This window comes from Perissodus microlepis, chromosome 16 (genome assembly GCF_051167445.1).
Source record: "Perissodus microlepis isolate ML-2025 ecotype Zambia chromosome 16, ASM5116744v1, whole genome shotgun sequence".
Lineage (NCBI taxonomy): Eukaryota > Metazoa > Chordata > Actinopteri > Cichliformes > Cichlidae > Perissodus > Perissodus microlepis.
Window position 1 is genome coordinate 831456 of NC_140476.1, and position 16177 is coordinate 847632.

At 45.0% G+C, this 16177-nt stretch overlaps 1 protein-coding gene across 2 annotated transcripts; it reads left to right on the forward strand.

Moving 5' to 3' along the window:
• Window positions 1–879: 879 nt before the first annotated feature.
• On the forward strand, window positions 880–16102 carry LOC146370141 (interferon alpha/beta receptor 2-like). 2 transcript variants are annotated; one of them, XM_084954621.1, is made up of 8 exons: window positions 880–1297; window positions 1697–1814; window positions 2734–2863; window positions 3043–3218; window positions 3318–3466; window positions 4153–4309; window positions 5162–5277; window positions 13962–16102. In XM_084954621.1, exons 2-8 carry the CDS (start codon window positions 1766–1768, stop codon window positions 14523–14525), a joined length of 1341 nt encoding a protein of 446 aa, XP_084810747.1. In that variant the 5' UTR covers window positions 880–1297; window positions 1697–1765; the 3' UTR covers window positions 14526–16102. The 2 variants fall into 2 exon arrangements, with proteins under 2 accessions (XP_084810747.1, XP_084810746.1); XM_084954620.1 differs by having other exon boundaries at window positions 881–1503.
• Window positions 16103–16177: the final 75 nt, after the last annotated feature.

Here is a 16177-nt window from a genome sequence, read left to right on the forward strand (position 1 = left end):
TTTTGATTTAGTAAATTGAAATTTTGACTTACGTACCTCACAATTTTGGGATCAAACTACCAACCTTCCACTTAGCAGATGAACTGCTCTAACACCTGAGCTACAGCCACTCTGTACCCCATGCTAATATTGTTGCTAGCCAAATCATAATGCTAGTGGATTTCCAGATTACTTCAGCAGTATGACTGTTGACATTTAATAATGTAATCGGATTAAGCAAAGGTCTGCAGTGGTTTGTTGCAGCAGAGTTGTAACATGAAGGCAGTTTATTCCTACATTAGAATGTAAATGGGAACTTTGTAAGGGCAAAGATGGAGGTTAGCACAACTTCCAGAGGATACAAAATCAGTTTAAAGGTTTATTTTGAGACAAACCTCCAAACCTTTCAATCACATTTGACTGCTGATGTTATTTGTGTGGTTTTTATGTCTCGGTGACCTCTGGACCTCTTAGAGAAAAGTCACAGGTATATATCAGCTTTTTGTTTTTTTAGTGAAGCAAGAACAAGGATTGTACACAACATGGCTACAAGATATGCACTTTCAATCAAATAAATAAAATGAGAACTTACTAAACTTCTTTGTGTTAAAAGGTTTCCCTGCATTTTTGGTTTTCATAATCTTAAGGGTTTGAAAATAAGAAATAAAATCGTTATTTTATTCCACTGTGGTTTGTTGCTGTGGTTATAACATGACCTGCTCGTGAAGCGCGTACACGGATATTTAAAACTAAATGTAAACCTCAAATCTAAGGAAAATAACCACAAACTATATCACATGACTTCTCAAAGCTACTGGGAGCCTGTCAGGTAAGCGTCCGTGCTTCCACAACATCACGTGATTTCCTATCACCGACTTCCCGCGGTGCTGCATTCATGACCGCCGGTCTAACGAGATCTCGTGAAGAGACGGCGTTATAAACCGTAAAGAAAAAAAATATCTATAGATATATATTTGCTACACCCGATTTCAGGGACGATGTCCCGTTAAATCAACTGTGACGGTATATTTTATTGCGTCTGTCCGGTTGTATTTAATGCTGTGTGTCAAACGAAGTTTACACTTTATGATTTGTCAGACTGGTCAACAACAAACTCAAACCGACCGAGTGGGAAATGTTTCTAAGTGTTGTTGCTGTGTCATTGTTGGGTGTGATGTCGCTTTGATCAAAGGAACGACACAGGAGCAGGAGAGAGTTCGCGATTACTGGAGGTCCTAGAAGGCAGCGGGGCGGCAGCAGCGTGTTTCGGTCCTGTGACAGCGCTAACGGAAGCATATCGGGACGCTCACCGGGACAGGTAACACGCACGGACTCATTGATCGGTTACTACCAGCCTGGAGCTTTGATCTTTTACCAACACAGAGGGTGCTAGCCCGTTAGCCTGTTAGCCCGTTAGCTTGAGATGAGGAGGAATTTCCGGCGAGTGGGCGGTTTGAGAAAAACACGAAAACTTGAATCTGCGGACCAGTGACGCTTCATGGGGGCTTTATCTCTCCGTAACAGGTCAGCAAGTTAAACTTATCTCACAGTCTGTACTTACAGGGAAGTCTGAGGCCAAATCAGAGGCTAACAGAACCACGGGGGTGTCAATAAAGGTTTATTTCAATGTCAAAACTTTATTAACTGTGTTTAACTGTAAGACATGAGACAGAAAGTAAAAGCGTGGGTCTGAAATTGCACTTTCATCCCTGCTCAGAAAGTGAAAGCAGCTGCTGTCTGTCCGTTGAGGTGCTGATGGAAGCTCGGCAGATGTGCTCCAGCTGTCATGACCGCTCTCACCTGGATGCTCTCATGGCTGCCTCTGATCCTGCCAGGTGAGCGCGCACTCAGAACCACGTGATCTTGCCTCTGCGTATTTCTGGACTCTCCGTGTCATAGTTCAGGCCGTTTCCTCTCGGAAACCACCTGAGTGTCCCGGCTGGCTGACAGCCTGTGGTCATCCACTCACCGTCCCCTGCTTCCTGTTCCTTTGTCATGTAAAGGCGTGTTATTCAGTCAGACCCGAGACCATGAAATCATCAGGAAGGAGTTGACTGAGCCCAGAGTAGGCTGCTCATGTTGTCACAGACTTGTGTCCAATCAGGCTTTTCAGACGTAGAGGCTGCAGCCGTCTTTAGGACACTATATTAGCAACAGTTTGCAGCTCTTCTTTCCAGAGGTTTAGGAGTGTTTATGGGAATTTTGGACCATTCAGAAGAACATTTGTGAGGTCACACTGATGTTGGACGAGAAGCCCCGGCTCACAGTCTCTAACTCATCCCAAAGGTTTTCTTTCGGGCTGAGGTCAGGACTCTGTGCAGGCAGGTTCTTCCACAGCTCATCCATGTCTTTCTGCACACCGGTGTGCAGCCATGTTGGAACAGCCATCTCCAAACTGTTCCCACAAAGTTGGGACCATGAGATGGTCTGCTGAAGCATGAAGAGTTCCTTTCCCTGGAACGACTGACGGTGGGGAGATGTTTGCTGGGTCTTTCTTTCCTCCCACAGTTCCCACACATACAGATCTCAGCTCCTCCCACAGCGTGCACATGTGCAGGAGCAAAGCTGGAGTTCTGTCAGGCGTAGAAGAGCTGCTGCCTGTTTAATAATTATGTAGAGTGTAATGTAGAGAATAATAATTTTATTGTTTTTCTGCTGACATTTAAGATGTTTCATTTTGTGCTGCGGGTCAGATAACTCATGGTGCTGGTCTCCTGCTGACCTTTGACCTTCCTCTTCCTGTCTGTGTTCCAGCTGTAGGTACCCTCCCAAAGCCCGTCAACATCTCCCTGACATCACTCAACTTCAGTTATGTACTGAAATGGGAGGCGGGACCAGGCACACCTCCAGGGGTCTCCTATAACGTTGAATACACAACTGAGAGGTGGGTTTACCTTCACACACTGACAGCTGCAGGTGTGCTGATGTCACCTGGTTGGTACCCTGATGATAGTCTGCGTTGTCTTCAGAGGAGTTCTGACATGTTTCTGGCTCATATTGGCTCAGGTGATCACGAACACTTCCTCTGAGATCTGATGTTTCTCTCCTCTCTGGTCATGAAAGGAAACATAGCTGGAACCCGGTGGCCGGGTGTGAGCGTGTGCAGAAGCCTCTGTTTTGTGACTTGACGGCGGCGTTCTCCGTCCTAACAGAGACGTACTTAACAAGGGTTGGACCTCAGCTGGGAGGCCAGGTCTTTGGAGACCCGAACGAGACCGGGGTCCCATTCAAACCCATCGGTGAGTGTTGAGTCTTCAGCTCCGGAGACGCCACGTGTTTGTTATTTTCAGCCCTCAGAGCCGTGTGTGGGCGTCATGCGTTGTTTCTGATTTCTGCAGAACACCTGAGCCTGCCGCTGCTTAGCGTGGCGCTCAGCAACAGAAGCCTGAGCGTGGATCTTCACCCTCCGCTGGAGCGCCTCAGGCAGAGCTACGACATTCTCCATTACGAGCTCCAGATCAGCAGCAGCAACCCGGATATGATGGAGGTACATGAGAGAGGGAGACCAATCAGAACCCCCAGTTTGAGTTTCACCTCCGCAAATAAACGGCAAAGAGGGTCAAATGTCACCTCAAGCAAAGTATAAGGAGGGAGGAGCCTGGCCTACAGGCCTGACACGGGACTGCGAGTTACCTTTCAAATCACACAACACTAACTCCACTCTGGACCCGCCTACTTTGTGTCGCTGTGGTTATTTTTCTGCTCACTCTCCGTGTCCGCCGCTTCCATTAATGTTTCCATGGTGATCCAGCTGTGGAATTCTGTCCCACTGTTATTACATTTCTCTGAAATGATGCTCGCCGTGCGTCCTCACCAGCTGCCGATGAGCATAAGAGCGTACCTCGCACAGTAACCGTGGTGATACCTGAGCGCTGGCTCGAAGCGTTAGAAACAAGTTTACTTCCTGCTTTCATCTGTTAGCTCTGAGTGGATCTTTATGGGCAGTGACGTACTCCTGAACCTCTGGGACAGAAAGTGTGGCCCAAGGCTTTCAACGGTTTGAAGTCAGTCATGAGTCCACTCTGATTTATGATAAATGTTTAAATATTTTCCTAAATGTAAAAAGTCTGTAGGCTAAGAGCAGGCGTCACATGAGAGACCTGCTGCTGTGTCAGTCGGAGTCTGTGTGAGCAGGACGCCTCCTGTGCTGATAATCTGTGCCTGTGTGTGCAGGTCATCAAGACTGAGTCTCTGAAGAGCTATAAGTGGGATCGTTTGGAGCCCGGCAGGCGGTACTGTGTCGCCGTGCGATTCTGCGACGAATTCGAGAACATGTACTCCAACTTCAGCCCGCCTGAGTGTGCTACAGTACCAGCCATCTTCTCTGCAGGTACACGCACACACACACACACACACACACACACACACACACAGTGATTTCAGTTACCTCGCTGTCAGGTGGAAGATGGGTGAAGCTAAAGGAGCAGCATCATAAACACTGCTGTTAGCCTGCAGTGTCGTTCAGGGCGTGCGTGTTAATAACTTTACGTCAGGACTCTGTGGAGCTCCACGTTTTTCAAAGCTGTGCCAAGTTTCAGCCCCCTCAGGTTGAACTGTGAGATACAGCGTTTGTGTGTTTGCTTATTTAGTTTTACTCACTGGAAAAATCAAGTGGACACATGGAGGTGATAATAAAAAGCTTTTAGTCCACAACATTCATGCTGAGCTTCTGTTGTGATTGTAAATGCAGGGAATTCCCCGTGAAACACACTTCCCACGCTAACCTCAGGGAATCTGACTGATAAGCAAGTCACGGCTGGAAACAGCAGTGCTGGTACTACCTGTAGTAGTACTACATGTACTAGTACTATCTGTAGAAGTACTACATGTAGTAGTACTACATGTACTAGTACTACCTGGGTCATCACACTTGTGTGGTGAGGAAAACAAACATACCCAACAGCGTCGAGGAAGTGTTTTCTGTTTTTCAGACGCCTACGTGTATAACCTGGAAAAGTTTGATTCCTTTAACCTGTAGCTCCTCACAGACCTGCGCAGACAGAAGGTCAGAGGTCACATGGTTTTCCAGGGTCAGCCTGACTTGCTAACGGTCCAGCCTCGCCAGTTCCGGCGGCGTTGTTGGAGCTGACGACTGTAGCACGATGTGAACGTTTAAATGTTGCTGTTTTCAGGCTGTTGAGACTGATGTTCATCTCTAAACTCGTTGTGTTCCTGCGTGCAGACCCGCTGATCTCGGGCATGTTGTGCTCGTTGGTGATTATCGTCATGTTCTGCATCTTCATGCTGATCTTGACCGGGTTCATCTGTCTGAGACGGAGGCTGCTGCCGTCGGTTCTGGTAAGTTCTGAGTCAGAGCATCACACACTGAACACGTCACCAAAGGAAGACGATTTATTCTAGCATCTGATTCCTTCAGGTTTCTGTCGTCAGCGCTCGTAGGTCTGTCTGATGTTCGACCTTTGTTGTTGTTTCACAGTTTCAAAGAACGCCATCTCGATGCGTGTGACGAGTGGCTCTTATTTTGAAAGTTCAGTTGTTTTCAGCTATAAGATAAAGTTTCCATCCTGTACCCGCACCGCTAACTGGACCTGACCCTTCACCATCCAGCAGCAAACGGGTCAGAGGTCCTGAGTTTGAGCCTTTGAAGCGAACTCGAGGACGCTGGTTCATGAGAACGTGATACGATCGTGCTGTGATAGTCACGTAGTTTCAGTCTCACTCCTGTCACTTCTCATTGCTTCATCACAGCAAAGTGTTTTCCACTCGAACAGATCCGCGTGTCTAAAGCACCAGAACGATCTCATCAGAAATATTCCCGTTGATCTGCAGAGAACACGAGTGGGAACGTGTGAAGAGTTCTTTCTTTCTGTGGTTTCACATCTCTGTCATCTCACATCCTTTGATACGTGTGAAGCATAAATCTGAGTGCAGATTACACCATCAGATGCTTTAACTGGACTCTAATGTGGTGGAATCGCCCAGGGTCGGGCTCTCTGCTACAGCTGGAGTCGCAGGCCAAACAGTTAACGTGCTGTTTGCTGTTTGTGGTCGAGCGGCGAGCGCTCAGCGTTTTCTGAGTAAAGACACAGGAAGAAACAGCAGCAGGCGGAAACTCTGCCAGAGCTGCGGTTAACGGTGGTGTACAAACAAAGAGAGACAGCTGCACAGACTCAGGACGCTGCTAAAGAGCTCGCACACACAGTCAGAGCGTGCAGGCAGGATGTGCTTCGAGAGGTGAAACACAGCCATGTTTTTACAGCTCGTACCGCAGTGAAATCCCATTTGCTCCCAGTCACAGCAGCGCTGAGACCCGCTCGGCTGCTCGGTCACCGAGCCGCTAATCGCTCCATTCATAACGTGCCGTGTTATTCCTGGTGTGGAGATGCCAGCAAACAACTTTTAATATTCCTGCATCGGCACAAGCCGTCCATGTTTAAAGCGCTCACGAGACTAAAGTGTAATGTTTGTCCACAGAGATCTCACAGTGATTCAGTTTCACAGTGTCTCACGTCCCTCTGGTCACATTTCAGACGCTTCATGATAAAAGTGATGTTTTCATATCAGGGCTGAGAGCTCAGAGCTGGAACGCAGGAAGAACCCGACCCCGGCCCGCTCTCCGTGCAGTGTTCAAAAGCTGCTTTTAAGTTTGGCTTTTATTTTCTGCTTTGACCTCGAGCCTGCACTCAAACGTTGGCCAACCCTCTGAGGTGAAAGCAGAGCAGCGTTTCTGTGGTTTTGTGAGTGAGTGTTGTTTATCTGAAAGTTGAACGTCTTCGCCGTCTATCCGGGACTCCGGTGTACCCCGGGGTAGTGTTCTCGGCTCACTGTTCTTCTGAGTTTATCACAACCCGAAGCAGCAGAACGCCGGCCAGCGGCTGCTTCCTCTGTGCAAAGGAAATGTTATCACATAAAAACTGGTGAATATTTAAAAATGTGGCCTGAGGAGCCGCTGGTTCAGTTTGGCTTTGAACCCAGTGTAGAAATGTTCATCTGGGTTTATTCTTGGTGTTGTCGTTCTGCGGTGTTTGCTGATATATGTCTGTGTTGGCGTCTTGGCTGAACTTGCTATGGAGACTTGGTGATGTGAGTCTCAGAGCAGAGGCTGTCCTGCACAGGGAAACACTTCCCATCAGGAAGTCTTCTCTGTTACCTGCTGTGAGTCGTTATCTCGTCTTCTCACGTGATTATTTATCTGTAAAAACGTTCGTAACCACCTGTTTGCTGGGATCTAAAGGTCGTGTGGTTTATGAGCATGAATGAACCCCGGGCTTATTTTAAAGACGAGCTCCTGTTAACGCGTCGGTGAGTGCCGTGTGACTCGTCGTCACCTTTAGTTTGTGAAACCTTGAATTCATCTGAGTATTTTCTTCGTGCAGACAGCGTGCTGGGATGGAGCAGCTGTGGGCGTCCTTACAGTTAACCTTTTTAATATTTGTAGTGTCTCATGCGAACGGGGGGATCAGCAGACGCTTTTCATGAAATAGATGCAGTTTCATGTTCCATTATTAACTGCCTTTAGTTAACCAAGATGCAGAGGGGGCTTTCCCCTGCTGTGTGACCAACAAACCAAACATGAAGTTTGGAGGGTTTGGGTGCTCACCAACAGTTTCTTTCCAAAACACGGCGCCGTGCCCAGCTCTCTGCCACACCGCACTTCTTTTAATGTGATTCAGCTACGTTTCCACTGCTAGGAAACACGCAAAGGCCACGCGAGCAGATGAAGCGCGCTCACAGCCCACAAAGGTCTGTTCACCGCTTCGACCGTAACACCGAGCTCAGTTTGCTCGTAAAGCCGAGGTGAAACGAGAATTTCAGCTACAATCTAAACTCGTTATGTCATAATTTCATTTATTCATACTTTTACATAATAAAGTAATGCGCAAAAGTCTTGAGCCACCCTTTACAGCAGTAAATGGCCTGTATTTATACAGTGCTTTTCTAGTCCCTAAGGACCCCAAAGCACTTTACATATGCAGTCATCCACCCATTCACACACACATTCACACACTGGTGATGGCAGCTACATTGTAGCCACAGCTGCCCTGGGGCGCACTGACAGAGGCAGTGACTTATGGGAATATTTCTGAGGGTCTCCTTCGCACACTCAGATCTTTGCACCTGACGTGTTTAAAGCAGGGCTCTAGAGTGCGACCAATTTGGTCGCAAATGCGACCAAATTTTTCAGTGGTGCGACTAAAAAAAAATATTTGGTTGCACCTGTGCGACCAACTGTTCGGGTAGCAAAGAAAAAAAAAATCTGCAACCTTCCCTGTGGTCAACAACAGACACACGTTATGCCCCTATCGTGGACTAAACCAATCAGAGATAGTAAGGGGCGGGACCTCTCTGATTGGCCGTGGTCCAGTTGAAAGTGCAGGTGGAAGTGGGAGGTGAGTAGCTTGAATAAAGCGATATCAATTCATTAAATCCTGAATCGACTTTTAAATATAACTGTGTTTTGCCAGAAACGCCAGATTCTCAGATCAAAGCTCACAAAACCATTTCAACAACAACCAAACAGCAGATGAGAGCAGGTACACGGATTCCACACAAAGACGTAAACACAGAACGGACCCGACGCATCAGAATCAGCTTTGTCTTTCTCGGCTTTCTCACCCGACGGCCCGTAGACGGACACGCTGTCGGAGCTCAGCGATTCTGATGCGTCCGGTCCGCGCTGTGATTACGTCTTTTTGCGCTGATTCTGAGCTGCAGGTTTTGTCTCTCCAACCAAAATTCACCGAGCCAGCAGCAAAAGAAGCAGCAAACTGCGCTTCACATTTGATCAATGTCCTCATGAATTTTGCTGTTTTGCTTCCACATTAAAATCACACTCCATGCACAGCTAGCTCTCTCTCTATCTCTCTCTGTACTTCAGGAACAGTTTCCCGTCTCCAATCTCTGTTTTCTGTATTATTCAGTCGCTTATTACCCACCAGTCTACCGTTGTTTACAGCGCTGTCGGCTGCTGTCTTTTTCTTTTCTTTTTTTCACTTAAATGACCTCGGACAAGAAAGCCTATTTTTTCTGTTGTTCAATACTGAAGAAATTTAAACTTTATATGCAGAACATTGTAGAATATTTTTAAGGTTATCTGCTATAAAAAGCCAGACCAGGAAAATCTCCTTCATGTTTTTCTGTGTTTTATTCTCGGTTACTTTCACACAAAGGCATCTGCTGTGATGTTCACAATTCTGATGAAGTCAGTACTGATAAATGATCAGAATTATAATATTTCTGACTGTCTGAGGCTAAGTTGAATCGAATCGGGACTTTGAAAACCGGAATCGAATGGATTATAGAAATCAGTGATGATACCCAGCCCTAGTGAGCAGCCTAGGCACGACAGAAGTGGATGTAGCTGTAATAGGAAAAGAACTATTGCTAACTTTTCTGTTAAGTTAAGGCCTGATCCTTCTGAAATTCATAGCCAGTGCTCTGACACGGTGTCATCAATCTTTGAATGCTGAAAAAGCACAGTGTATCCAGAAAAACACATTATATTATATAAATTATTATAAAATTTGTGTGCGCCTAACTTTTGTGCCGGTACCAGTACGCCCATGGCAAAAAGTTAGTCTAGAGCCCTGTAAAGGAATGTTTTTAAAATATATTTGACATTTAACTCTGACCAATGAATAAAAAGGCGTCTAACTCCAGGGATGAACTAGATCAGGGGTCGGCAACCCTGGGCACGCGTGGCACAGCTGGCACGCGAAGGGTTAACTGATGGCACAACCATAGCTGGACTGGTGATTATTCGTTTTTATGGGCCGATGTTTTTTGTTTTTTTTTTGGGGGGGGGGTTGTAACGGTATAAACAATGAAAGGTGGTGGATTGGCCAGATGCTGGCAGATGTGTAAAAATAACTGGCTGTGGCGGAGCTACCACAGAGGCCAGCAGGTGGATGAGAGAAAGGGGAGGCGGGAGGAGGAGAGACCCGAGGCGGCCGCCGGTCCGAGTGTCAGGTGAACTTCAGGTAAGAAGTTATGACCTGCAGTCTATCTGGGTCAGATATGAACCAAGTTTAGGTGGAGTTTATTTTAGTTATGCTGACTTTTTACAGTCAGTTACAATAACTCGTACTGTGTACTAGCTAGCATGACGGGGTTTCTGTACAGCTGCGTGGGTGCTTTGTATGAAACGCCAGGACTGCCATAATGAATTAATTAAATACACCATGAAATGATTAATTAAATAAATATTTTTGACACATTTAATTAATTATTTATTTATTTCACATTTTAATTAATTATTGCTACATTTAAATATTTATTTAATGGTGTATTTAATTCATTCATTTTGGCACAGTTGACTCCTTCAGGTCTCACCATGAAATAATTTTATCTGTCAGCCTCACCCCCAAACTCAGGGGGCGGGGCTAACGCTGATCGAGTCAAAACCATTGCTTTGGCCTGGTGGCCATTGTTTTTAGCACACAACAACCGGCATGTGGAAACTAACAGAACTGAACTTTGAAGAACCTGTTTGTGTGTCACCAAATACCGTTTTAATATTTTTTTTAGCGAGAATGTAGCGGTTTAATCTTAATATGTCTGATCGGTTTGTCAAGATACAGCCTCTTTGCAAAAGTGCTTTGATGATTTCGGAGATGTCTGCCCAGTCTCACGGCAAAGCGTGGGACAGACCCGCTCGCCTCGCCTCGCAATCGAGCTATTATTACCACCGACAAAGCGCAGGCCCCGGTACACAGCTGTAATAACCCCCGCTGACACTGACTTCCTTTACTGAGGTTATATTTATCGGGGTTTTATTTCCTGATGTTCGTCATACGTGTTTCAGTCGCAAATTCTGAATTATAACTAACATTAAAAACATGTTTAAGGAGGAGAGAGAGCAAATAAATTCGATTAACAGCTGATCTTCGGGTTTTTGTTCAGTAATCAGCGTGACCTGCGTATAAACGCATAAAAGAAATAACGTTGGTGTTTCCGTCATGTAGTAACTGCTGGCTTTAACTGTACAAAGGTTGTTCGACACTATGAAGCACATACAGACTTCATGATGTTGGGCTAATATTTTTATTGTGAATATTAATCATGAGGGTAAACGGACCTGTACACCACGGAGCGAGGTCAGCATATCCACGATATCTTCAGCTCTGAGTTAACACAGAGTTTCCCAGCTGACTAATCTAACGGTCATCTACGAATATGTCACGGGTCATATCAATATGATTTTACAGAAAATCATCCTTATTACTGCCAACTATTCCAGAGACGTGAAAATCTACAGCATAAAGAACAAAAAAATATAGCAGTCTAACAACACTGTAACAGAGATGAACCGTCAGTTTGTTGCAGATCAAAGTGGAATGAAAGTGATTGGTTGAACAGGTGTTCGTGATCTGTGTTATCTGCATTTTCATCAGCGTAAGAGACTCAGCAGCAGATTAGAATAACAGTTATACATTTAATAAATCACCAAATGAGTACACGCAAGAAACGAGCAAACCTGTTCGGACAGTTTGAGTTTGTGTTCCCTCAGCTACAGACCACGCGCCGGTAGAATTGCACATAAATCTAAATGTTGATAAGAACAGAACGTGTAGGTGGAGACTAAGACCAGAAATTTGTATCAACCCTAAAAGAGGATATAAGATATTTGAACGAGGTGAACGTTGGATCTACGGACAGGCTGGCCATTGCATGGGATGCTTTGAAGGCATGAATTCATGGAAAGGAATAGATGGATGGATTCCCGGCAGAATTTTATCATAAATTTATAGATTTGCTATGTCCATTTCTAACTGAAGTATTACATGAAGCTTTTGAATTTGGACGACTCCCTGCAAGTTTTAATCAGGCAGTAATGTCACTAATTCCAAAAGGCGACAAGGATTTAACTGATCCAGGTAATTACAGACCGATAAGTTGAATCAATGTGGATCACAAAATTCTGTCAAAGTTTTAGCAAAGAGGTTGGAGGTTGTACTAGCACAAATTATTCATCAAGATCAAGAAGGGTTTATCAAGAATAGAGCTGCGTCTGATAATATGAAGAGATTACTACACCTGCTGTGGCTGAGTAGAAATAACACAAATCCTGTATTTGCTATATCTTTAGATGCACAGAAAGCTTGTGATAGGGTGGAGTGGAACTTCCTGTTCATAGCCCTGGAAAAGTTTGGAATAGGTGACAACTTTTGCAGATGGATGAGAGCCATATACTCGGGCCAGAAGCAGATTGGGTACTTTCTCCTTTTTTTAGCATTTCCAGATCAACACGTCAAGGATGCAATTTAAGCCCATTGCTATCTTTTTAGAGCCATTAGCTATTCACATCAGAGAAAATGCAGAGAGTAAAGGTGTATTCGGGGAGGCAGAGAACACAGATTGTTCCTATAACCAGATGATGTTCTGGTATTAAACCAAGACCCAACTAATTCTATCACAACACTATTAGAGGTGATTAATACATACTTAATGTTTTCGGGGTACAAAATGAATTGGCATAAATCAGAGGCGATAATTAACTAAATTATCAGGGACTGTAACATCTAGTCTTTTTACTGAATCGGCTGTCCCAACACAAAAAAGAAGGGGGGCTAGCCCTGCCCAATATACAATATTATAGCATCTCTTTTGAAATAGCTAGATTAGGCAAACATTGTGCAGGAAAAAACAATATAGATTGGATTTTAATAGAACAAGAGCTTGCATATCCAATCACACCAATTGATATTTTGTCACAAAAAGTAAATAATGAGGGTAAGACGCAAAACCCTATTTGGAAATTTTCAAAATGGTATGGTTGGAAGTGCATAAGAAATGTAAACTTATGCCAAATGTACAGAAGTATGCCCCCTTGTGGTGTAATCCTAAAATTAAAATTGGTAAGCAGACAGTTTACTGGACACAATGGCTGAGAAGAGGTATCAGAACTGTTAGTGACCTATTTGAAGGGGGAGTTTTCATGTCGTATGAGGATATTAAAAATAAGTTTTGTTTGGAGGGTAACAGTCATTTTTGGAAGTATTTGCAAATAAGAAACTGTTTAAAAGGAGGAGTTACAATAACACATGAAGGTAACCCGAGAGAGAATTTTATGTCACTACCCCTATTACTATGCAAAGCTGCAAAATGGTGTAATATTTGCCCATGGATTAAAAATAATATAAATAAGAGCCTGAAAAAAATAGGGATCTGGGGCGTACAATGGATGAAGGTAGATGGGATTCTATATTGTCAAACAATGGATTATACATTAGGGAAGCCAGGGAGAAATTTATTCAGTACAAAATTCCTAATAGATATTATTATACTCCTTCAAGGCTGTATAGAATGGGGATTGGTAGAGAGGACTTGTGCTGCAAATGCCAACAAGCCAAAGGTACTGTGATACATGGCCTCTGGGAATGCCCGCTGGTTTTTCCAGTTTGGAACACTGCACTGAATTATTTGCAGGGGTGGACACTTTGTAACCTACCCAGATCACCTAAATTATGTCTGCTAGGAGACAAAGGAGAGGTGCCGCAATTAAATAAACACCAGTTTAGAGGGTTAAGCACTGCAGTGGTAACATGTGTCCGTGTCATTTTGGAACACTGGATGGACTCCAACGCTTAAAAGGATTGGGAACGTTGCATGAGGAAGCTTCAGTGGAACAGTGGGACAATTTCTGCACCTACATGTCTACCTGACTTGGACATTTGAGCTTAATGCAACAGATGTTGAAACCTCACTGTTTTTGTTTGTTCGTTTGTTTTTGTTTGTTTGTTTTTGTTTGTTTGTTTTTGTTTGCCTCTTGCTTTTGGTTGTTGCATTTTTGTATTTGTTGTTATAAAATGCAAAATCTAATAAATACTTTCATTATTAAAAACACAGCAGAGGTGTTGATCACAGGTGTAAAGTATTAAAACAGGAATGCAGTATTAGTATTTATACTTGTGTCCCTCCAGCACAGAGTACTTTAAATCTCAGTGTACTTCAGCCTGGTGTTTAATGTCAGCACGTCTGATTGGTTCATGTTATTGACCGTTCATCTCTCTCTTTGTCAGACAACCATCCATCACCTGGAGGAGGCGGGGCTCAACGATCCCTGCATCATCTCCCCACTGAACATTGAGCAGACGGCGCCCTCTGCAGGCAAGAAGGGAAGCAGCTGCTCCTCCTCGGACGAGAGTGATGAGGACAGTGAGACGGAGAGCACGAGCACAGGAGGGGCGTACACACAGCGGGCGGGCGCGAACCTCCTCTCCTCTTCATCCTCTTCATCATCATCTTTGACTCAGCCCAAACCACCGCCTGTTGTCTCCTCCAATCAGGAGCCGTACTCTCAGCGCAATGCCCTGATTTCAACAGGAAGTCCTTCCAGAGCTGGGCTAGAGCTGAGGGTGGGCTGTGGAGGAAGACGTAAGGAGGAAGAGGAGAAGGATGTGAACCTCCTCACATTAACTTTCGGCAGGGTGGAACAGGAGGAAGAGGAGGAGAAAAAATCAGACTTCATTGTGGAGGAGGTGGCGTTTGACTCAGTGCTCGCCGAGGAGGGCGCCACAGAAACTGTTCATGATGAAGAGGAGGAGGAGGAGGTCTGTGGATACATGGGGCGCTCGGGTATCTGACAGAGCTCTTTAAGGTGCCTGGTTATCAGGTCCACGTCTGGGTTCATGTGGGCCAGGGTTTGAAATGTTTTCATTTTCCCTCCACCAGCAGCGGCGCAGACGTCGGCCATTTTTATTCTAACGTGTAGGTTCTCACCTCTTTGCTGATGTTACTTATTTGAATCTGTCCGTCAGACGGCTGAAGTCCAGAGATCGTCTCATTGTTTCAGATTCTAGTGTGAGACACCCGCTGATGCAGGAGGTCCAGGACGTCCGTCCCTGCTGCGTCTCTGGAGATGGCGACTCAGCCGCCTCTAATGGCTAACGTGAGGTTAGCATCTGGTCTCCGCGGTGAGCAGGTAGAGGACGTCCCGTGTTAGGGAGGCGATCTATCTAAATCTCATGTTCCTGTTAGACTTTAGGTTGTCTGTGGACTTTGAAACATGTGAGCGCAGCACTGTAATAATGTTGAGGCCAGTTCTGAGCAGGTTTATTTTTATCTCCTATTTTAAATAAAAACCAGTTTGTTTGTTTGTTTTGTCAACACAGCTGTGTTTGTTGGGCATTCCCAAACTCATCCCAGTGCCCGGGTCGAACTCTAACCCACACCGAGTCTGAACAAAATGTTTCATATTCAGCCGTGCTTTGGATTATTACTCATGTTCGCATCATGTGATTAAAGCAGAAGGCAGTTAAAGAGCCTCTTTGTTCACCTGTGGGGGGGACGGTGGGGAACAGGGAGGCTTGGCTTTACACTGAGAAAGACCTGCAGCGACACCTGGTGGACTTGCTTCAGTATGACAGGCGTAATGACCCGGGCGTCTTCTGGATCGACTTCTTCCCCTTTGGACAATAACGTCTCTCATCTGCAGACTTTGTCCATCAGCACTGAAACTCTGACGTTTGTAAAATGTTTGGTTACTGTGATGTGTCTGTGTTGGAGAGCTGCTGCTCTGAGCGCTGGTTGCGTAACCAGCTCCGTTAGTTTTGGTTTTTATTCTTGTTGGTGACAGTAAAACAAACTGAAGCACAACAGAAAAACAGAATCGTAACAAACTGAAGTCATTTCCTGTATGTTTCATGTCAGTGACGATTAGTTTCTTTTTCCTGTAAGGACCTCTGTAATCAGTGATGTAGAGCTGACTATCTCTGAATCAGTCTGATTGATTGTTGCTGTTGGTTTTTGCCCCTCTGGTCTCTGGTGGGCGCTGCTGGACATTTTTTACGATTTTTAATGTTTTAATCAGGAAGAAATAATCTGACAGCAGATGAAATGACTTGATTCTTATGTGTGTCTAAAGGCAGCGACTGTTATTATGGGCACGTCTGTGTCTGAACTCTTCATCATGTCTGATCATGAACGTGTCTGCAGCGAATCAGCGTCACACAGCCTGCTTATTCGCTTATTTTCATTCACATAAAGCACATCATACCTCTGTAATGCACTCATACAACTTATTCAAACAGTGTAATCACAACATGTTTGTGCCATTTTTGCATGTGAGCCACTTCATTTCTATATTGATCAAAAACAACAAGAAGCCTCAGATGTTTTTGTACAGACTCGCGCTTCAAACCAATAAAGGTCTGAGACGGTGCTGCTGGCGTCCTGTGTGCTCTGTGATCAGGAGCTGGAGCTGTAGTGTGAGCAGGGAGGGACTTCTGTGGAAACA

Bases quoted from the DNA above. Each gene is read 5' to 3' on its own strand.
- LOC146370141 (XM_084954621.1), top strand. From the start codon at position 1,766: ATGACCGCTCTCACCTGGATGCTCTCATGGCTGCCTCTGATCCTGCCA. The intron at 1,815-2,733 runs GTGAGCGCGCAC...TCTGTGTTCCAG, and splicing joins GCTGCCTCTGATCCTGCCAG to CTGTAGGTACCCTCCCAAAG. The intron at 3,219-3,317 runs GTGAGTGTTGAG...TGATTTCTGCAG, and splicing joins GGTCCCATTCAAACCCATCG to AACACCTGAGCCTGCCGCTG.